The following is a 23,778-nucleotide window of genomic DNA, read 5'->3' on the forward strand; positions in this document are numbered from 1 at the left end:
CTTATCATTGTCCAGTCGCACTTTGTTGTTTGATCCTTTGTTCATTGCTAGATTTTAACTATTGGTGTACACGGTAAAATAATTCTCCCTGTCTGGGTATGAAAAATATATTATTTTAGGCAGAAAATGATTTGAAACTGTAAAGAAAACACATGTCATTAACAATAAGTTAGAAAGAAAGTTCAGAGCTGTACTACAGTAGTTAAATAAGATGATAAACTGTTGCCTCTATGATGTATGACTTACCTGCATCAACATCTCAGATTTATGACTGAAACCAACACTGGAGCTTCGTAAAGCCTGAGCGTTTTATCTGTGTGGTTTTCTGAACTTGCAGCCACCCACGTTACTGTCACCCTGAGTGAAGATGCAGGCCTGAGTTACCAGAAACCAGAGATGTTGGCATCCATACGACCAACACAATTTTCACAGTTTCCTGTTCAAGAATCATGTGAATGGACTCATCAGCAGGCGGCTGCCAGGTTGATCTCATCACATATTAATCTTTGTCTCAGCGCCCCCCTGAGAGATCCCGACATACATTGCCCCCCTGATGCTGGGTGTGCATGTGCATAATCTGCTTTATATTAGTAAAGGTCCAGTAGCCCAAACCACCTAATTTTCTAGCTTTGTGCCTGGACCACACTGATAAATTATCCCCATCACAGCACGCTGTACAGGCCCAGCAGGGTGCCAACTTTTGCCCATGGTTCATCATATTTACACAGGCACTGAATGATAATATCCATCAGCTTTACTGTACATTGCACACGCAGCTGTCTCCCACTCTGTACTGATTTTAATAAAGGCTCGGGGGCTTCTTCTATGAGTCAATTTAGAGCACAAAGCAGTAGATAAAGCACAGCAGGGCACATGTCTGTCATGAGATAATGTTTGTGGAACAAATCTGGTTTCCACACAGAGATGTTTCTCATTTGTTAAATCAGGTCCAAAGGTTACTCACAGGCTACATCCCATCTACTGTGGTCCCAGTCTCTTTTTATTAGAAATGTAAGGTACTCTTTCATTCCTGGAGCTTTGTTAACTTTCATTCAGAAATCACCAACCGTCTGCTTGTTCTTCTGTGCTTGTTTGTCCCAAACATTCTTCATACATTACATACTTCACAGCCATTAGCTCTTAATGTGCGTGCTTCTGCATATGATAGCTGAGCCTTTGACTACTTTTCAAACAAACACAATCATCATTTTCATCTGAACAAATCCAGACCTCAGCTTTGTAACAGTGCTGATCGTTTTTGCAGTTTTACGAAATCATTGTTACTTGCTTTTTCAACAGAGCTGCAACCCCTCACATGTATAGATAAGCAGAGTTTTCTTTGTTTCTGTAACAGAAAATGTCACCTTTCATTCAGGTGAGCAAGCACTGAAGCAGCCATGGAGCTCGAGGACTTTAAAATCCACTCCCACTCGGCATTAGATAGTTTGGAATGGCAATAATGTGGCAAACATTCCACAGGAATGGACTGATAGAGTCAGTGGATGTGTTATTTTGCCCTCGGTGTCTCCCTTTCCTTTTAACTCCTTGTTTCCATGAAGCACACTCAGAAAACCCTGGATGCACGTGAGCGTCCTGCACAAGCTGAAACCCTCTGAACTCTGGTGGATGTGCCTCCCCCTCAGCACAATGCGCCTACTTGCGTCTTTCCATCAACTTGTTACGCAATTTTTCTACCTCTAAATTTCTGTCTGAACAAGCAGTTCCTCTTGGCAAGGAAGCGAAAAAAAGGGTATTTCCCGAAACATTAACATCCCAGGCCCGTACTTGATCTTTTAGTGAGTGGAGAGAAAGGTCACCACGTTTGCTGAAAGCGTGTTTTTGTTATTAATTATGCTGACAAGACGCTCCTTAATCACATAAATAAATCACAGCGGGGGTTCCTGTAACCCCACACAGCTACCAACCGAGTGGATACACTGAAGCATTCAGGCAGGAGAAGTGACCCGTCACCTCTGAATACAGCAACCGCTTGTGCTGCGAATGGTGCGAAGATCACTGGCTGCGTTGAGCCGGCTTTTAAAACAGTGGCAGCATAAGAATTTTCTGATAAAATGCAGATTTGCTTGATAGGAAACATTTGAGATGTGATGTCACAGAGCTGTCAGAAAGGAGGGAAAGCTTTTTGTGATATACAGTATAATATTATCCAAACATTATCAGACTAATGGAAGTCATCGTTCATCAGTAGTCGCTGATTCTGCTCCACCTAAACTGGTTGCTGAAGCTGGAGACACCAAACGCTGGCACAGAAGTTGCAGAGCGGCTTAATTTCACACAGGAAATCAATCTGTGATCACAGACACCTTCAAGTTTCTCACATTTAAGAGAAGGCAAAGTTTTTTTTCATTATGACCTTTATTTGCTCCATATTTCATAAACCATTCTAAAGATATTCACTTTGAATGTTTCCTTGACTCCTGTTGTCTGGGTTAGTTTGATATCACAGTAAAAGAAAAATAGCTCACTAGATAACTAGCTTACAGCCTGTTCAGATTTCCTCCAAATACTATTTTACAAATTAAACTCAACACGCCTCTGCAACAACTGTCAACTTAGTCATATAAAGAAAAAACACTCTCTTTCATTTCTATGATTTCTTTGTATCAATTCTTTACCTTAAATTAGAGCTGGGCAACGATTACAATTTTTAATCTAATTAATCACACGATTAATCAAATTTGTATGCAAAATCCAAAAATGAATTCAAAAGTAGTGTATAGCTTTTAGCATTTAGTTTTATTTTAAATGTACTGCCATATGAATGAAAGTGCCATAACATTTGTTGTGCAAACACACTTTTAACATCAGCATCTTTCTGTAGTTTTTATGTAGAAGCCTCGCTCCACTGTCTGTTTCCTTGAATGACTTGTTGCTATCAGTTGTGTGTTTTGCCTTTAAGTGATATTTTAGACTGGAACTACTACGCTGAGAAGACAATTCAACTTGGCAGTGTTTACAGATGACTTTGGTTCTGTCGACTCCGCCGTCTGGAAGAACTTTAAAATGAAAACGGCCGAGTAAAAGTTCCGTACCCTTCTCCATGTTTGGTGGATCCGCCGATTACTTTCTTTTCCGGTTCCGCAGCAGACAGCAACAGACTTTTACAAAATAAAAGCCTGTGAGCAACAGACTTTTACAATAATAAAATAAATAATAATAAAACAGGGGTGGTCCGTGGCGTAGTGGGTTGAGCAGGCGCCCCATGTACAGAGGCTATAGTCCTCGCTGCAGCTGGCCCCGGTTCGAGTCCTGTATCGGACGGCCCTGTGCTGTGTGTTGTTCCCCCTCTCTCTGCCCCCTGCTTCCTGTCTCTCTGAACTTTCCTATCCATTAAAGGCACAAAAGCCCCCCCAAAAAATTTAAAACTAAAAATAAAACCTGCGTTAATGCGCAATCAAATATTTATCGGCCTTAAATAATTAATAGTTAACGCGATAATAACGAGTTAACTCGCCCAGCCCTACCTTAAATACAACCTCACATGGATGACAGCTAATGACATCATGTCATTATTTGTTAAATGAAAATAATCCAAATAACACAGAAAGCAGCAGTTAGTAGTTATTAGGCCTCTCCCATTTTTGTCAGCTCCTTCACTCCTCTGTTCCACATTGCTGAGTTCCTTTGAGGTTTGCAACATTTGTTTGTGCACGGCTCTCTGAAGGTCCCATCGCAACATCAATCAGGTTGACGTCTGACCTTTGACTGGACCGTTGCAACACCTTGATTCTTTTCTTTTTCATCCATTCGGTTGTAGATTTGCTGCTTGGTTTGGGGGTCACTGTTCTGCTGCAGGACCTCATTTTAGCCCAGCTTTAGCTGTCAGACATATCGCCTCATATTCATGTTCATGGTCACCTCAATGACGAATATGCACGTGATTAAAGACGGCCACAAAGACAATAAGTGTTTATAACTCACATCAAAGCTTAGTGTAAGAGGGCTTGGGTTTCCTTAGCATTATGGCTGACCATTGTTTCCATCTTGATCATAAAAGGAGGTCCTTATTCGTCTATGTTTTTATTCATTAATCTATCTTTTTGCCTGGTTGACAATCAGAGGTGGAAACCTGCCATATGCAGTAACTTAGTGAGCCACTGACCCTAGTGAAAAAAACACATTTGAGTGATTTTAACTGATATTTATCACTAGCTTGATCTATGATTTCAGTAGACTTTAATTATAGTGAACCCACTGACCCACTGACTGTCTATAGTTTTCATGGAGTTTGCCAGAAAAGTCAACAAAACATTCCTCATTATTGTCACCACAAATCAACCATAAGCACCGAGAGGAAAACCCAATGTATCGTAAGGCCTTTAGTCTGATTCAGAGGAAGCGCTTTCTTGGTCATCATGAGAAATTTTATAACAGCGGAGAATGGGAACGGTCATACCAGCAGGTGTGTGGAGGTAGAAGACAAAAAAAGCAGGATGTGAACGTTTCTGTCCCTCTTTGGAAAGAACAATTCAATTGAACCCAGTGAATCACCAATGGACACTCGTGATTAATTCAGTGAACACAACAAAAACACATGAGGTGAGCCATGACTTTGGGGGTGACCGAGTGGAAACACTTCTTTTTCCTGTAATACACGGTCAGACTAAATGTTACACAACTGTGGTTGTTTGAATAAACTAATGGTTACCCATTTCAAGCTGGGAAATGTTAGATTTGCTCCCTCACTGCCAAACTCCTATCAAAACCCCAACTCCCAGAGCCCAGGAACACCTCGTACAAAGCCAGCTCGTCAGAGTGAGTGAGTCACATTTGGAAGGAATGAAAATTTTCCCTGATTGTGATCAGAATTCGTGGAGAAACCAATGACCTTTTAACTGGCAGAATGCACTGGGTTGATAACCTGGAAACTATTTGCGGGCAATGTGCTAGAGGAACTGTGTGTTTTTGTTCGCTAACAAAGTGTAAATCAACAACAACCCGTTTCATTCATTCGCTGCACGAGCGTGCACTAAGATGTCAGTAAAGATAAAGGCTGGATGACACAACAGTTTGTTTTTCTGGCAGACAGACATGTGCTCACGCATGCTTATGCTGTGAAACTAAATGACGCTTGCAAGTTCAAGGAATCAACAATGCTCAAATCAGTAGCCCAGATGAGCGTATACTTGACAGAGCTTAACTACAGTAAAACATGGCAGGTTTATCACTGTTGGAGATCTTGGGGTTAAGTGTAACTTCCTGAGTGATATGCATACTGAAGCCTGTGCTGAGATATGATGACTGAGGTTTCTCACACATTAGTAAAACAGGAGAACAGCAGAAATGAAGCGCTCGCTAACCTGTACGACCTGTGGTGATCTGGATGAAAGCATGTGGGCTGCATTTGTGCTTAATGGCGGGTGTCCGTGCTGCACGAGCCTCATTCCTCACAGAAAGCTTCACTGCTCATGATGCTCTGGCACTGGAGCTGATTAATAACTTCAAGTCACGGCAGAGGTTGAGTTCTTTCTCAAAGACAAACTCTCAGTCTTCCCAACAACAATAAAGATCTTCCAAAATACTTGTTGATAGCAGCATAAAAAACAATTTAAATTAGCTTTGCTGGCAAACACTAATAAATGTAAACTTTACCAAGAGAGACGTACACTGGATCAGCCAGTGGGTCCATCATCCAGCCACTGACTAAGATCACAACACTTTTGGTCCTCCAGTGGTTGTATAAGCTCATATCCATCCATCCATCCATCCATTTTTTATATCTGCTTAGTCCATCGGTTGGGTCGCGGGGGGGCTGGAGTCTATCCCAGCTGTCATTGGGCGAGAGGCGGGGTACACCCTGAACAGGTCGTCATCCATCCCAGAGACAAACGGAGACAAACAACCACACACACGCTCACACTCACTCCTAAGGTCAATTTTAGAGTCACCAATTAACCTAACGTGCATGTTTTTGGACGTTGGGAGGAAGCCAGAGAGAACCCATGCATACACGGGGAGAACATGCAGACTCCACACAGAAAAGCCGGGAATTGAACCGTCTCGCTGTGAGGCGACGGTGCTAACCACCACACCACCGTGCAGCCCATAAGCTAACATTTCATATACTTTTAATGTCCTAATTTAATGAAGACACACAGTTTGTTTAGCTTTTCTTCCTTTAATTACAAGAGTTATTCATTTATGGTACAGTTCACACAAAAACTGTATACGTTCAAAAATACCTGAATAATGATGCATTTTGTTTTTCCTGACAAAATGAGCACATAACTGTCTTATTTTCTTCTGTGCACCGTTAAAAGTTACCCCTAAAATTCATGACACTTTCTTTATCCGAATGAAATGTAACAGGCCCAGGCAACAGTTGTGTGTAAAAATATTCCCTTAAATATTCTTTTTTTCTTGTTTTGAAAATATGACTGAAAAGCCTTCATTAATGACAAATTAACATGTTTCTTTTACACAAAATGACATTTAAATAAAAAATGATTTACATCAGCTAACGTTTACTATGAAAAAATGGTTATAATCCGGATGACAGCTCACTCTGAATGGTCCAAACATGACTGGTTTCATGAGAAACATGAAACATAATGTGTGATATCGTTTGCCTGAAATTAGGACAAAGCCAGCACGTCACTCACTGAGGAAAATGGAAGGAAAAATCCCTTCAACCCTTCAAAGGTAAAATATTTTGAGGTACGAGCGTTCTGCAGTTATATAGTTTGAACTGAAACATGTAAACAACCATGTCTAAAACAGTAAGTATATTTCAGCACAACAAAAAGTAAGGTAATGCAAAACACATATACAGAATAGATATGCTTAAGAAAAAACAGTATGTACAACAGAAGGTGTCTGTGAGAGGATGCAGTGTGAATACAGCAAGTCCTCGGTGCATAACTGTAGGTGCTTCCACTCAATCACAAGCAAACTCTCTACTGTTGACTAAACTTTGCACACCATCACCGACATTTTGTCCCTTTTGGATCCCATTATTACCTCTTGCTGTGCTATCGAACAGTGTGACTCAAGGGAATATCTCCAGAGTGGCCAAAATGTCCCTTTTTTTTGGGCAGGAGATGAAAATAGCTGGTGGAATTTACAGAGGTTTGTATATACAGTAGATTAGAGATCTTCGTTCCTTTCCCACTGAATATGACATCCATAATTAGTCCAAAAAGGCCTCCTAACCAAGAAGAGCATTACTGGAAAAAACAAAGTCTTATTTACTGCATCAAAACACACAACAAAACACTGAATGAGATACATTTAGAGAAGTTATTAGAAGGCAACTTTTCTAATCTATCTACAATGTCCTTCTTTGGAATTAGATTAATAAAAAGGGGAAAAAGGTAACTTCAACGCAATCCAAACTCTGTACACAGAATATTCACAGATTTGTCCGGGAAAATCAACCATCTACAGTTACAAATAAATACCTTCATACAGTATATGAATAATGGGCTCATTTCAGCCAGAGATTCGGTTTCTTTTAGGGTCTTTTATGACATCCATGGCCAGGAGATATGGCCAATATTAGATAGAAGCACTGTAAACATTTAAAGGCGCCACATCTAAACATTTTCACTGTCATTACCCAGCTATTCCCTGCCTGCTCAGGTTGGTGGAAAACACCAACCTGAGCTCGGACAGGTAGCTATTAAGGTGGCTCCCCTTGTCATTCAGCACACAAATAACCGAGTCTCTCATCCCATGGATAGTTCCCAACCTCAAAGTCTTGGACTGCAGCTGCTGTCTCTGGGATATGTCATAAAACATGAATAGGTTCTCCACTTCCTGCAGGTTCTGATTGGAATGGCCCTCCAGCTCGATGCAGATCTCCTGGAGAACAAAAGGTGGTGTACAGCTGCCCGATGCATGACAGCACTGTGGGCCGTGCAGACGCACGTGGGATAAAAGACTCACCAGAAAGGCAACTTTATGCTGTTGTGGATCACCACAATACCAAAGTATTTAATAATGGGCTATAGTTTGCTGTCCAGTCATATGCTCCTGTGCATATTTTGCTGTCAAACTGCTGTATTTACCCTTTCAATCATTTAAAAAAGGAGACTATTCATCTATGACTAGGTTAACAGCTGTTTGATCATGTGCAGTTAAGAACTGGCTGCTAATAAACCTTCTCAAAAGTGAACATCAATAGCTACAACTCACCATCAAACATATACTGCAGATACTCTTGTTCTTCAGAAGCATGTGTGAAAAAGGCCAGCTCACTGTTGTTATGAAAGAGAAGTTGTTTCAGGATGTGGATTATGAGCTTCCTTTGAGTGGAGAGTGATGCTGGTGGTATCTTGATTTATTTGTACTTCCCGTTCTCTGAATGAAGGCGAACAGCGGAGCAATGTCAAGAAAACCTGTGAGGGTGAAGTGGGAAAGGTTCAGGGCTAAAAATGATCTTTCTGAGGATACTTTATTCTATAACAAAGGTATGAACCACGAGATTAATCTCACCTTGTTGTGGTCCAGCCGTAATTCTAACCTGACACCCAGTTGTGTGTGGTGGTCTTTACCCTCTGGGAGAAACCATGAGGTCCAGCAGCCGGGTCAAAGTTAAAGTCTAATGCGCCACCATCCATGAGCGTGTCATGGAGGACAGACTCCAGATCACATTCAAACCTCTCGATGGACACGTTGTCCAGGTCACTGGGCAGCCGCTCCTGATGGTGACCATGTGGGTGAACTGAGTTCAGCTCCCTGTAGCTGCTGCTGTAGCTCGCTGGGAAATCATTAGTATGTCCTGGGTGTCCGTGGGGCAGCCGCATACATGTCCTCAGTCTGGTCATTCGTGGAGGGGCCCCTGAGACACCAGTCAGACTAGTAAGAGGTACCATGTTACAGCTATTCAAGTCTTGTGAGGCAGCTGGACCTTGGCTATGTATAGCATGTGGATTTACATGAAGACCTGGGTGACTCCGAGGGGTATTCATCATTTTTACTCCACTGTGACCCCCCACATGGCTCTGACTGCTGTAAGTGGGCATTGGGCAACTTACCCTCCCAACCTCAGACACCTGTGTATCACCAGAGGGCATTAAGTCTCTACTGGTGGCTGCATCTGCTGTCAGCAGTTCTTTTAGAAGGCCTGCAGGGCAGATATATTGGTTCTCATAAGTACCAAAGCCAGGCTTGGTTTCTGGAAGAGTCCGCATGGTAACAGGGGACAGGGAGTTCATCCTCACCGGGCCGTACAGGCACTTGTGATAGTCCTGGGTCAAGCCGGGGGAGCTAAAGGAGCTGCTCTGAAGCATGGCAGCATTTGTGGAATGTGCAGAGTCCGAGCCCAGCTGGGAGGCTTTCGGAGACAACAGATTAAGGTTATCCAGCAAACTCTCCATGACACGTTCGGAGCCGTGCTGGCCCATGGATCCTGCCACCTCAGAGAGTCTGGGCAGGGTGGAGGTTATCTTGGTCCCTGATGTTACAGGATACATCATATGGCCATCAGACTCCCCAAGATCATCCTGCTCAGGAGGGAAAGGGGAACGCCGTCCACTCAGAGTGCTGGCGTCGGAGCTGGTGCGAGTTCTGAAGGAGCTCCAGGGCTCCAAGTCGTCGTTACTGTGGGAGTTTGGACTTCCCAGCCAGTTGGAGTACTGGGAACCAGGGCTGCCTGCTCCCCCTTCTACCTCCTCTTGTAAAGACATCTAATGACAGAAAATCCATAAAAAGTCAGAAGCTGCCATAGAATTAACACAGTATCATAAACATGGCGAAAAATGGATCTAAATATGGTAAAAGTGTGACAAAACATTTGGTCAAAATATCTATAGACGTTAATCTTTTACTCCACGTTATACAGGTGCTATGGTATTAATAGTCCAGAGGTATGTTGTTCATGAAAGACATCGTACCTTTTTCTTTGTAGCCCTCCCTCGGCTCTTGACAAACTTATTGTTGTTGTCCATAGAGGCAGCTCTGCGTCGAGGCGATTTTCCATTCTTTCCCCCCTCTGGGTTCAGCATCCACCAGGAGCTTTTTCCCGTCCCTTCATTCTGTATGCGCACAAAGCGGCTGTGCAGCGACAGGTTGTGTCTGATGGAGTTCTGGATGGAAAAAGATTCAATCAATCATCAGTTTCCTGTGCCAGACACGTCAAGGCATCCCGTAATTCTTCCCTTTCCTCGTGGCCTCACTTGTGCCTGATTATGAGCTAATTCTCTCATAATTGTGTTGAAATGTACACCCAACTTTATCCAATCCTCTTTTAACTGAGTTAAAAAACTGCATCAATCATCAATATCCCTTGAGACAGAGTTTAACTGTTCTTTAATGTTACTTTGTGTCATAACAAAGGACATTACTCATATTAACCTCACTAAAATCAAAGATAAAGCCAGTGCTGAAGTGCATTACCACCGATGGGACTGGTACTCCAACACATATTCAGCTTTAACAGACTTAGCATCAGCTTCTCTCATGTATTACGAACACCAAAGTTTTCAAACAAGTCATCATGGTGTCATCATCTAATTTCAACAAGTCCACTAATCAAACTGACCATGAAGGTGGTTTGTTCATACCCTTGTATAAGAGCTTTAATGGCCCCCTGTACAGTATGCAGGTAATGCGCAGCATTTTCAATCATTCCTGCATTTTCAGCTGTGGGACCAACATGTCGTGACACTTTTGTCGGGATTAAATTAACTCTTTCTGTCACCCTCATGGATGCTTTTTTACAATTCACATGCAGGTTTTTGAGACCCACCAACGGTCCCATCTCTTTCTTCATTTACTTTCGTGCTTTATTGTGAATCGGATTTTCTGACCCAGCTTGTCGCCTACAACCTTCGTTTGAATCCTCGCAGGTGAGATTAAAACAAGCTCGACATGGCTTAAACAGCCTATAAAGATATGAACTGAGCACTCTCAGATATCCTGTGGCTGAATTTATTAGGGTGGTCACCCTACTCCTTCCCCACAGCAGGCTTTAATCATGTGTTTCCTGTGATTTCCACCTAATTTTATTTGCACAGCCCTGTCCTACCCCTCCAGCAGTCAGAGCAGCGCTGCTACTCTCTGCTTTAAACTAAAAAACACGGCATGGGAAACAAGAAAATAAGACAATTTCAGATTTAGAAGACAGCAGAGAGTAGATCATTGTAGCAGCTGGATATCGTCATAAAGATCATATCTGTGTCACTCTTTGAGGGGTGTGTGTGTGTGTGTGTGTGTGTGTGTGTGTGTGTGTGTGTGTGTGACAAACACAGATTGCTTTGGTTTTAACCAGATTGCTGCCTTTTTTTTTGTCCTTGTCCAAACACATTTACCTACAGTTTGTGTTCAGCTAAGTTCCTAATTTAATGCTACGTTATGAAAAGAATTAACAGAAAGGTGCTTTCTGCTGCAAATTCTGTCAGAGAGACAAACAAAACTCGGTGGGGATATAGCCTGATCTCTCCTGGGCTGCTCTGGACGGTGGGTACAAAGACAGACCAACACAAGATGCATCGGCAGGGGATTTCCCCTAAATACGCATGTGAACAAAAAAAAGCAGCTCTTTGCAGACAGTACAGCCAGATGTCCCCGACCACAGGATTCAACAGGGATACACAAAGAATGCAGATTGACTGGCAGTGCGTCTGAAATGCTGGTCTTTGGTTTGGCTTTTGACGAGAATATGACCCAAACTCTACTCAGTCTGTGTGGAAGAATCACTTTGTATCAAATGTTGTTATTGTTGAGCGACATAGCTACATAAATTTGGAACTTTCTAATAGAAAAGTGGTTAAATAAAGTACACCATTACCCAGAATAACTGTAACAATAGATGTTTGTCCCCATATGAAGGCGCCGAACCACCAATTCAACCTCAAACTGTGCATTATCATAGAGAGAAGACAAAAGGGCCGAGCACAATGAGACTTTCTTACTCAGAAACAGAGTAAAAGAGGTTAAAGAGTTCACTGCAGAGATGGGGAGGGTGACACAGTGAGATGTTTTTGCTTTCAGAGGTGGGGTCAGTGAGTTCACTGTGTGCTGAATATGAGCTCCTCAGCCTGCTCTGACAGAGGCATGCAAACAGGTTGGATGAAAAAGGAAAAGACAGAGAAGAGGAGAAGCATTAGATGTGACATGCTTGGGGCTTGACCTGCTTTGTGACTCACCATGAGAGCCCCCAGTGACCCCACCCCACCACCCCAACCGAACTCCACCCTTCTCTTCCACTTTGAAATTAGGCTTCCTGCGTTAGAGTGCATCCTGCACATGCAGACTGAAGAGACTTACGGTGAAGTTATCACAAATACAATGTTCATTCTGAGTGTTCATTTGATTCATGACCTTTTCTCACCTTTTTTTCCCCCTTTAGGTGATCTCAATCTGTAACTGACAACAGGAAATGACTCATTAGTGAATGATCTGAGGACTCAACAACGTGCTGCACAGACTCAGTTTGAGCTCCAACTTTTATTACAATAAAGTGACAAGTGTTGCTCAAGCATGGCCGAGATCAGTGCTAATGTACAAACGCATACAGCCTCTGATTGGTGCCCACAATAGGCAATGCACTGCAGCCCTGCTCCCTTTGGAGGGATATTCTCTTCTTGGCCTGGGACAATCCAAACTCACCCAGCCCATCAAGAACAAAAGACGTCTTCTGCTTCACTAATTCAGGAGCCCCACTCACACATTATGCAAGCCTGACCCGATGTGGCCTTTTAAATAGTTGCTTTGACCCTCACTTTCAACTGACTTTGAAATACGTGCACAAAAATAAAACAAGTTTTGCTCTTCTGGTTATCCTCGATCGTAGCTCCTGGAGAAGGCTGGAATACCTTCAGATTCAGATTCAGATGAGCTGCGTTACAGCTTATCTGAATGAACTGATGGCTTCGTGATATCTACTTGCTCTGCACTGACCTTTCGTGGCAACCAGGGAAGTTCCCTGGCACACATTATGAAAGCCTGTGAGTGACATGAATGTTTAAGAGAGAGGATTTATTGTGTAATTGGAGAAGCGAATCAACAAGAAAGTTGACCATTAGTAAACCCCTTAACAAATCTTTGCTAATCTTAAGAAAAAAAAAATCACGTCCTAATGCATCTGATACAAACTGGTGCTGCAATAAAGAAATATTTTATTCCATAGGTCAGCTGGTGTGAGAACGGCTGACATGGGGAAACACTGACTTTTGACTAATCTATTTTCAGTTTGCCCTCAGAAATGCACCATTAGGCCGCATGGCAGCAGAGTTGATGTGAGTCCACCTGCTACTGCTCTGCTCAGAGACATGGTAGCCCTTAAAGGACATCTTACAACTCCCCAAATTTACCCAATAATCTCTGAATCATACATGATCAATGTCACCCAGATGAGCTGCTGCTGCATTCAATGAGTCCTCCCTCTGGACTTCAAAACAACTGAATTGACACAGCTGCTGTTTCTTGTGTAGCGGAGCATGAGGCTTGCAGTAACGGTCGCAGGACAAGTCAACAAACAGGGCCCTGTTGCAAGAACAGGTGCAACCATAGTGAAAGTGGCCTCACTTGCCATTAGTCCAAGTACGTTACCCACAGAACCAGACACAACCACAGACGGGCTAAAGGACTCCCAGGAGATACCCCGCTGGAGAACAGCTGCTTCTCAAATCAGCAACTCAGCTTTAGATCATGAATTAGGGCTCGTATCTAATTTGTGACAAAAACATAACGTGATAAAGAATTGGCCAAAATCAAATTTATTTAGACGTCATATTGTATTCACTTAACTCTGTCAGATTTGGTTGTTTTTAGCCAAACAAACAAGGTGATACTGGCAGGAGACAGGAAATCAGTCCTTACAATGTAGCATCAAATCGCAGCATGCAACAGTGTTGTGTACCCTCACATCCACTTTAAAACTTTATTATTCACATAATTTTTGCTCATTGTTGTGAAAAGTTGAAGAAGTTATTTCAGGATCTGCTTAGAGATTTTACAGTCTGCTTGGTGTTCGTGGCTAATGTCATATATCTGTGCGTCCATCATACTCAAGCTAATGCTACTCTGTGATTTAGCTTGTTTCCCTAGTTTTATCACTAAAGTTAAAAAGTAGAAGACACAATTAGTTAGTTCAAGTGTTCATTCTTTGACTTAAAAAAGAAAATGTGAAAACGAGCATCAACTTAGGAATAAAAAAAGGAAAAAAGCAATGTCCCAAACTGTAATAATTACAGTTAGCCTAGTTATGTTAGCTAAGATTAGCTGCCATTAGCAGTCAAATCCCTAAATGTACAAAATAATTATTTAAATAAAAAATTCATCCATGGATGACATGGATGGGATAGACTCAAATCCACTTCACTCTTCTCCTCTATAGCATCATAACCAGAGATTTCAAATCTATGCAGCAACCATCTTGGCTTCCTACATTGTGGTTTTATTATTGTATCGCCCCATAGCTTTGGTGGTTCCTACACTGCCATGATAACAGAGTTAATAAAGGTGCTTTTAATCTTTATTTAAATACTTCATTGTCAGAGATGGATGAACCCATCTATAAAGATTATGTGCTGTGTTGCTTCCACATAGGAGGTTTTTACACAAAACCCGTAGAGAACGAGGAAACATGTAGAACAATTTGTCACGTTTAAAAGTCATATTAACAATTAAATAAGGAAGTATGCTGATTGCCTGAGCTGGCATCAGCTGAAAAGGGTTCAGCAGTGGCAAACATCTTGCTCAGTTTATTCACTGTCCACAAGCTGGCTGGGTCCTGAGTAATGTAGGAAATACATTACACTGACTAATTGTGATAAATAAAAATGTAAAACACTGAAACAACATTCCTGCTGAAAGATAATACTGACTTATTTATTTTCAGTCGTATTTCTTATTCAAATAAGACAGGCACATACCTATAAACAAATCTGTCACTTGATACCAGGGTGAAATCATCTAATTTGCAAAAAGAATTGATGCTACTTGGCATCATGCATAATGTCAACACATTCATGGTTTAGCGTGCAAATACAAGATGATCAATCTTCTGCGTCTTCTGCTAGTATGTAAGCACCAGTATAAAGCAGTCAGATAACTGATGTGAATAGGAGAAGAAGAATGCACAGCACTACAGCAGATTACAGTGAAAGGACAAGCCACTTCCTGACAGTGTCTTCCTGTGCACCCCTCCCCCACCTTTCCTCTGACCCCGGATGCGCAAGCGAGGTCGGAAATTAGCGTGGGACCCGAGCCGTCTGTTACAAGGTGGTTGAAAGGCACGCGAGAGAAGAAGAGCACTGCAGCTCGGTGTGGAGAGCATGTCACCACCTTCAGAGCTCCAAACACAGTGAGGGCTGCTTCATTAAAACTGAGCATGAAACTATGTGACCAACGTGTGCAATGGCTTCAAAGTGGGGCCATGAAAAGAAATGGAAAGCTTTGTGTTGAGTTCATCTGCAAATAAAGAAGTGGAACATCTTCTTGTTCAACACACACAAAAGCTTGTGCACCTGTACCTTTAAGACTAAGCATTGACATTTATTTATTTTGTTTAGTCTGACTCAAATACCAGCCCTAAACTTAATGATTCAAGTGGACGTGGCATGATTATTTCAAGTCATTTAATGCCTAATCTTGGGTAACTCTTAGCTTTGCAAACTTCATAACTCCAAGTTGTTTGTAATTGGTTCAGATTGAGGGGGAAGATGGGGAGAATGAGAGGTTCTGGCTGAGAGGCTCTTCCGATTGGTCGAATTTCTGGGGGACGACAAGTACGAAACTGTAAGAAACACCTTCTGTTTGACAACAGCTGAGATCAGATCTACATGTTTGAGCCAGTATTGGATTCCAAATATCAAAGTGAAATGCACGACAAAAGATGAGCGGGATGTCTCTGTTTGGTAAATACGCTCAATACCTGCAACTGTGCAACAGTCACTGCTTGAGAGAGTGACTGTGTTTCTGAGCGGTTGTAGAGGCAACAAATGGATATATATTCAGTTGTTAGCCCCCTTAGCTGCCTTTTCACTCAGTGTGATCATGATCTTTGGACTACTTCTAATGCCAACACAATGCAGAAACAGTTCCTCTCACCAGTTCACACCTGTGCCCTTTTAGCGTTGGAGCAGCCTCGACTTTTAGCTTCACTCACAAAGCCAGCGTCTTACTGGGTTATGCTCATAAAACTGTCATATTTGCACACTTTATCGGGTAGAATTTTTTTTTTTTTAATGATACTGGGCACTAATCTATCTTACAATCTTACACCTTTACACTAATATCTCTAACTTCCACTAACCCCATATCCCTTACAATTTGCATATTACATTTGAGGCAAAGTTTGAGAACATAATACAGTGGAAGCTTATTATCCTGCACAGGCTGGAGGACAATGCAAAAACATGCGTGCCACAGATTCCACTGACTCACATGTCGACAGCAGACTGTACACAGACCACAGCCCCAAACCATCCAGTCAGCTGATTGCTCCCCTCCTTCCCTGAAGCCACGGTCGGTCCTCTTTGAAAGCCCCTGCCCCAAGCCTTCCTTTCCTCATCGGGTTACTTGAAGCTGCAAGTGGGCTTCTTAAATTCAGGACATGCCATTGGCCTCCCTTTTTTAACCTTGTGATCAAAAGACAAATAGCTGGCAGTTATTCCATTTTTTTTTCTAGTTTCTTTTGTCTCTTTGTAGGCATGTGTCCTCAAAGTGGGTTCATAAACCAACAATTTAAAATCTCTGCAAAGTTGATTCATTTGAAAACCTCAAACCATTATATTCTACTGATTTCTCTAAGAACTGCTGGTCACATTCATGCTGTTTCAGGGACAGTTTTACAAATATAAAACTTGGGCAAGACCAATCTATTGGTTGCCAGATAAAAATTAGCTGATATTGGCCTCTCACAGATGTGTCTATATTGTATGTGTTGGCTAATATATGGCAGTTTGAAAATAGGTTTCTAGGAACATAATGTAGAAGAAAAAAAAATGGTTTAGATCATTAAGAATTAGCTTCAGCAGCGGGTCTAACGCTGTTCTTCACAACCTTAATCTAAAGAGGTCCTTACCAGATCTTAAAATGATCTATTGCACAAAAACTAAGCCTAAAAGCAGAAACAGTGTGTGAAAGTACTGTTTCCATAGGAACATAGACGGTAAGTAGCAGCCAGGTGCTGCTAATCAAACTGATTAACCGATCATCAGCTAACGTGAGAGCCTCTATAAAAAGACGTTTTGTCACTTTGCTGGTCTGCAGCATTCAGGTGTGTGTTAAAACAATGTCAGAGAGGAAAGACGTCACAAGTGTTGCTGCTCATCAGTCTGGGAACGGTTCTAAGGTCATTTCATAACTATTTGCAGTCCATCGATCTATCAAATCGAATCAAATCAAATTTATTTGTATAGCACATTTCATTTACAAAAAAAATCAAAATGCTTCACATACAATAAAAGCATTGCAGCAGGGAGTGTAAGAAGCATTAAAAATACAAAAAAAGGATATAAAGAGAAACAAATAAAATAATATAAATGAATTTAAAAACAAGCCACAGTCCAGATAAATTAAAAGATAGTGTGCAGATTTTATGCATAGACATATGAGAAAAGAAATGTTTTTAACCTGGATTTAAAAATGTCTACATTTGGTGAAAGTTTAATCTCCACTGGCAGTTTGTTCCACTTGTTCTACAGTGAAAAATATCGTTCTTTAGTGGAAAACATTACAAACAGTTGCCACTGTTTCCAGGTATGAACGTCTGAGCAAATTCACACCAAGGTCAGACATAAAGTTCATGACAGTACGATGAGACAAAGACTGAACAAGCATGACTTCTAACTTAAAGTCTGCTCTCTGTAAAATGAATCCGGCAGCACAGCTCCGGTTTGCAAAGCTGCATTTGAACAAACCACAAAACGTCTGGAGCGATATCTATTGGACAGGCGAGAGCAAAGTGGATTTGTTTGGTCGTAACGAGCAGCGCTATCTTTAGAGAAAACCTCAAACAGCATATCAGCAAGAATCCAGAGCGAGCCCATCTGTCTGACAGCTAAATCTGGGCTGAAATAGAAAAGTTCTGCCAGAAAACAAAGATCCCAAGTCAGCTGAAAGTCTGCTGTGGCGGGACCTTAAGGGAGCCGTGCCACGAATAACCGCAAACCTTGATGAACTGAACCAATGTTAGAAAGACCAGCGGACCAAAATTCCTCTAAATGAATGTGTTTTGCTTAAAGTGCTGCTACGAGCTATTGATTCAGGGTCTGTTCTTATGGAGTTTTTCCACTACATTGTACAGTTTGATATGGTTCAACCCAGCACTGCAGCGTCCCCCCATAAAAGGGGGCTTTAACTGTCATAACATGTGTGTGTTTATTGTATTACACTTATTTTAGTGGGCACTTTAATCCAAAGAGACGTGTGAGAAGTGTTTAATGCAAAGAAGGAGTTTCCAACAGGTATTTAGTACAGTGGGGTCTGAGAATGATCATAATGACTGAGCGCTACAGAGCTCATCACCGCTGCAGAGACATTTTCTCTGACGATTCGGTGGTCCCCAGTGTTTCCACATCACCACCCATCTCACTTGGAACCTCAGTTGAGGCAGTATCAGTTAGTTTTAGTTACGTGGTATCACCTAAACTGAACATTTAAAAAAGCTAGCTGTACCCTGGGATGGAAAAGAGACAGATGTAACAGGTCATGAATTTATCCGAGTCTGCATTTACCTCATGTATCCCTGGTAAGAACACAGTTATTTTTCATTTTGTCCTGAAATGTAAACCATTACAATTGAAAAATAGGGTAACCTGCACTCAGCCTGGGCTCCAGGGGAGTTTGGGCTTTGCCAGCTCTGCAGATCCACTAATGGCCACTTTCATCAGCTGTTTTTTGTTGATCTGAGGGGTGTTGTTCAAATGGAGGCAAAATTAACTTTTTTTCCAGTGCGCGACTCGCCTCGTCCTGAATAAATAGCCTCAGTGTTGCCTGTCATTAGTTTCCACAGTGGATACACAGAAACCAGACAGCCAAATCAACAGGTTGCAGATATGTTGGGGCCTATTCGTCTCCAGTGTTCGATGATACAGTTAGATGAACCACGTCTCCAAGCTGTCACCAAAGCTGCACAGGAATCCACAAAGCTCTGCCAGTGCCTCCTATCTGCAAGCTAATGTTGTTTATGCATTTGAAAAGGACACCTCACAGCCTCAGTGCCAGTTGAACTCAAGAGGGCCACTTCCTGTTCCATCATCTAACGTCACAGTTCACTGAGAAAAACAGCAGCAGTACCAGTAAAATGCTAAATGTCTGTTGCAAGCTAAACCCTGCCACTTATAAACCCACTAACATCCCAGGGGAACCAGCCCCCACTTCCCCGGGGGGGGGGGGGCTTCTCTTGTGGCGAAGGTATCGTGATCACTAAGCTGCCACTCAATTTTCAGAAGGAAAACAAAGAAATCTCCACGATATGAAGGGAGACAGGAAGCTGTAAAGGCACCAGCATCGCCCTCATCCTGCACTCCACCCGTCTCCAGTTCGGAGCGGTATAATCACTGAGGTTCAAACTCAACGCCCTCCACCCACCATGAGGTCACGAGCTTATCTCAATCTGTCACTACAATTAGGGAGACAAGAGCGTGTGGATTCTCGAGGCCTGGAAGAGGTGCAAAACACAGCGAGCGTGCTGATGATTGTGTTTAAGAAGTGGTGGGAATGCTGAAATGGAAATAAAAAGAAATAATTGCACACACATGATCCATATATGGTCTCTCCCATTGATTCCTCCTCTTTTTTTTTTTCCAGCCCTGCCCCTTATGTTTTGCAGGTTGGGGATGTTAACACATGGCACTGTTTTCCATCCACTTTGACAGGAAATGCATCATAGTTCATTGTGAGGGGACCGTGATGTTTTTTTTTTTTAACAGGGAAGTGTAAAAATAACCATCAGCCAGCGGTTCCAAGGCCTGGCGGGGGTGCCAACATTTAGGAATGCAGAGGCTGAGGCAAAGATGTGTTGATTTGATAGAAAAGGTACACAGACTGAAGCTTTTGTTTTTGGTTCAAGTGCTTGTGAAAGGTTTTGGAAAGTATCTGCTCAGCAGAAGTCCAACTGAGCGACTCCCAGACTCTTCTGTAGGATGAAATGAAATATGAAGAAATGTGTTTTAAGGCTGAAGAACTAAATGACAAAATAATAAATAAATGCAGTCTAAAGTTAAGGAGCACCCCGATCACAACTGACCTATTCATTAGTTATGAAAAGTCCCAAACACCTTCAGCAAAGGGTCTGGGAGAGGAAACGAAAGGAAGTGATGGGATAAAGAGTGGTGATCCCTTTCTCCAAGCAGCAGCATCCGCTGAGGAAACTCTAGAAGACACGGACACAAAGATATGAGCACACAACTCAGGAATGGAGGATGTTTGACGTTGTTCCCAGCATCCCCCCTTCTTCTCCCAGCCCCTTCCCCTTCGACACACTCCCCAACACTGATTGAGCTGTTTGTGTCGCCTCCTGTTATTGTCGAGGGAGCTCCGAACAGTTTACTCCGCGTCGCTTCCCTTTCAGAAAAGAAAAAAAAAGAAAAGAGAAGACAAGAAAGCCTGCGAGAAAAAGGAGGTTTAGCAGAGGCACAGGTCGTAGTATAAGCCTTGTTAAATAATGGGAACTATGTTTGAAGGCATTTCCTGACAGCTTTGAAATGACTGGAGTGGTTGTGAAGCTGGAAATATGGATTTGACCTGCCTTTTCTTTTTATGAAACTGTATTTCTTACTGTTTGAGACAGTAATTTAACACACCTGCGCAGGTATTAGCAAACGTTTTCACAGCTCGTCCGCTTACAATCACAGAAGTCAGATTTTAAGAGGGTGGTAGAGGGTGGTAGAGTCTGTGTGTTCTGTGGTAATTCAGTCAATGTGCACCCACGTAGGCTGTTTGGGAATGTTAATGTTCCTCACTCAAGTCCTCACAGATCCAGATGACAGCTTTATCAAAAAAGTTGAAGACTTAGCAACCATTTTTCCCAGTGTTCCCCTTGAGAGCTATATATATATTCACAAGCATTTGCATGTCAGAGCAGCTGGTTGGTTGAGCCGTGTGTTTCCTCACAAACACAACAGAGAGGCGCACGCTACCCCCGGCAGAGGAAATCACTCTCAAACTTCAAAAGTTACTGAAACGCCAAACTTCAGCAGCCCATTCTCAAACAAGCCTTTGAGCATTTTTGAAAATGAAATAAATATATATTTCATTTTATCCCACATGGAGATGGGAGAGGCAATGTTTCCTTTTATCTTAATAATATATGGCAAATCCCAGATGTGGGTAAAAGTTTTAGAGGTTAAAAACCAGCACAATAAAAAGTACATAGTCATTCTGCTCCGGTGGAAGTGACAGGTTACAGAAAAAATTGTGAATGAATCTGAAGTACTTGCATGAAGCAGCCCTGCCAGGACATAATGAGTGGACAGCTCTGATTACTGCTTTCCCAAACCAAAGCCTGATGTCTAGCCTGGATCAGAAAGTGAGAGCATGGATTTCAGAAAAGTGCTGGTTCCCTTTCTCTGGAAAACGTTTAGTCCTGTCTGACTGACCAAATAGGAGAGGGTGATGTCTCACCGGGGATTTGGCAGAAGACACTTTTTGTGACATCACTGACTGGAGAGTACTCATAAGTGGCACTGATGCATGACCATCTTTTTTTTCTTCTTCTTCCATTTTCCAAACACCCAGAGTAAGGTTGAAGCAGTTTTTGAGTACAAAGAGGGAGTAAAGCTATATTTTTTCATCTTTGCGTTCTCCACAGTGCCTAAACTCCAAATAGCATACAAATATCTAGAGTTTTTTTAAATAACTCTGCTCTCTTTGCTCATAAAGCGCGTGGAGGTGGCATCACTACACTCAGAAACCAGACACAGTTTGACTTCTCTTCCCCACTGCCTGCTCCCTGAGCTGATCCCTTCAGGGCTACTCTCTGAGGGTCGGTGTGGTCCAGATGGGCCGCTAAGAAACCCTGTGAGCTCGCGCGATCACCGGGTGTCAAAGGGGATATCTATTACCAGATCGTCCCCTGCGCCTTTACGCTCGCGCGCTCTGGCACTGAGAATAAGTCTTCACGTGCATGCAAAACACTCACCTTCCAGCCCGCGGAGCTATTGCTGTCTCCCTTGTCCTTGAAGTAAGGTACGCTCTTGACCATCCAGTCGTAGATCTGAGACAGCGTCAGCCTCTTCTCAGGTGAGCTCTCTATCGCTTTGGTTATGAGGTCAGCGTATGACATGTTGCCCCAGGCGTTGCGACGGGACGAGCTGATCTTCCTCTGACCACCCAGGGGTGGGACCCCCGGAGGAGGCACCTGTTGCTGAGGTGGCAGCTGCGGACTCGGGAGCTGCTGATGCTGCTGGAGGCGGTGGGGATGGTGGCGGTGATGGAGATGCACACAGTTTCCATCCCGGCAATGAAAGACGGTGCAGGGGGGTTTCTGCTCTGCGTACTCTTCGTAGTTCTCCTCCAACAAGCCGAGGTTGCTGATGAACTCGGTGTTCGCGCCCGGCTCCTGCTGCACCGACGGCGCAGGGGAGGATGTGTTGGAGCTGGCGGGGTCGTTGAGCTCCGGCCGGGGCAGCGGCCAGGTGCAGGACCGCGGGCGGGAGAGCGGCTCAAAGTCCGGGTCGATTTCAACTGGCTGCGCCTGTGGTGACGGTGCCTCGGCCATGTCTGGGTCACACCGGCGATGGCTTTAACATAGACGCTCACATTAAAAAGAAAAAAGAAAAAAAGAAATGACAAGGTTTGAGGGGGAGACAAATCACAGAGCTTTAAAAAAAGAAATAAGATGTTGGGTTCACAGGTCAGAGACCACAGCTGAACAAAGAAAAACTGGAGCGGTCTGTAAATAAAACGACAGGAAAGCGTTTCGTTCAAGGTCTTCACTGAAGTTGACACCTTCCTGCATCGGCAGCTCTGAAGTCTGCAGCTCTGTCACGCTTTTACAAGTACTCCAGTAGTAGTTTGGTGCTGCCTTCACGGACCACTGACAGGCTCCAGTTTCAGAATATCGTATCTCCACGGTGCGTTCAAGAGCTCTTTTTTTGTGGAGGGGAAAATCTTGCCACAGAGGAACGTATCTGAATTACAGTTTTTTTTTTCATTCGCTAACAAACGTCTGTCCAAACAGTTGTCACATTTTCAAAACTCTAAACACAATTAGCACAGCATCGGTATTTTGTGGCCATACCATTCACACATTTCATGTCGTTTCCACACCATAAGCAGTCAAACACATTTCCTTAACAGACAAGCTATAGACCTACCCCCCAACAAAATTATGGATTGTTTTTGTATTATTTACGAATGTTAACACACAACATACCACAATAGCAAAAACAATATTCCAAACCTTAGATACAGTATAAAAACCTCTGCTTCTGCAGTGATATCAGTTCAAAAACAATATATCTCAGCTGATAATAAACAAACAATTGAATAATTGACAGCTCTACACTGTTCCCTTTGAGAAGAACAGTGAGAGAGTCAAGGCGCTGCAACGACAATATATCCAGGTATAGTACTGTATATTCAATTCAATGTCCAGTTCTATGAGCTTTGCACTTTGCAAGTAGGTAACCTACATTTGGCCAATTGTGTTTTGTAGGTGTGAGTCTGTGTTAAGAGTTTAGAAAAAGTATCTGAAGTATGGCTAAGCGCTTGTTAGCGATTGAAAAAAACTGTAAGACGTATTAATCCAGAAAATAACTTTTCTTGAAATTTGTAAATTTGGTATAGATTAAATGCGTGGTTCATAAGTCAACTAAACTGTTTTTTAAAACTAATTCACAGGGATACAACACACATGAACCC

At 42.6% G+C, this 23,778-nt stretch overlaps 1 protein-coding gene across 1 annotated transcript; it reads right to left on the minus strand.

Annotated features, from left to right (window-relative positions):
• Window positions 1-6,138: 6,138 nt before the first annotated feature.
• LOC142402256 (forkhead box protein O1-A-like) lies at window positions 6,139-22,885 on the minus strand. The gene is made up of 4 exons (XM_075487849.1): window positions 22,055-22,885; window positions 9,858-10,049; window positions 8,458-9,650; window positions 6,139-8,360 (listed from the first exon to the last, which is right to left on the minus strand). The coding sequence occupies exons 1-3, from the start codon at window positions 22,631-22,633 to the stop codon at window positions 8,481-8,483; spliced, it is 1,941 nt and encodes a 646-aa protein (XP_075343964.1). The 5' UTR covers window positions 22,634-22,885; the 3' UTR covers window positions 6,139-8,360; window positions 8,458-8,480.
• Window positions 22,886-23,778: the final 893 nt, after the last annotated feature.

The sequence above is a fragment of the Odontesthes bonariensis genome, chromosome 16 (genome assembly GCF_027942865.1).
Source record: "Odontesthes bonariensis isolate fOdoBon6 chromosome 16, fOdoBon6.hap1, whole genome shotgun sequence".
Taxonomy (NCBI): domain Eukaryota; kingdom Metazoa; phylum Chordata; class Actinopteri; order Atheriniformes; family Atherinopsidae; genus Odontesthes; species Odontesthes bonariensis.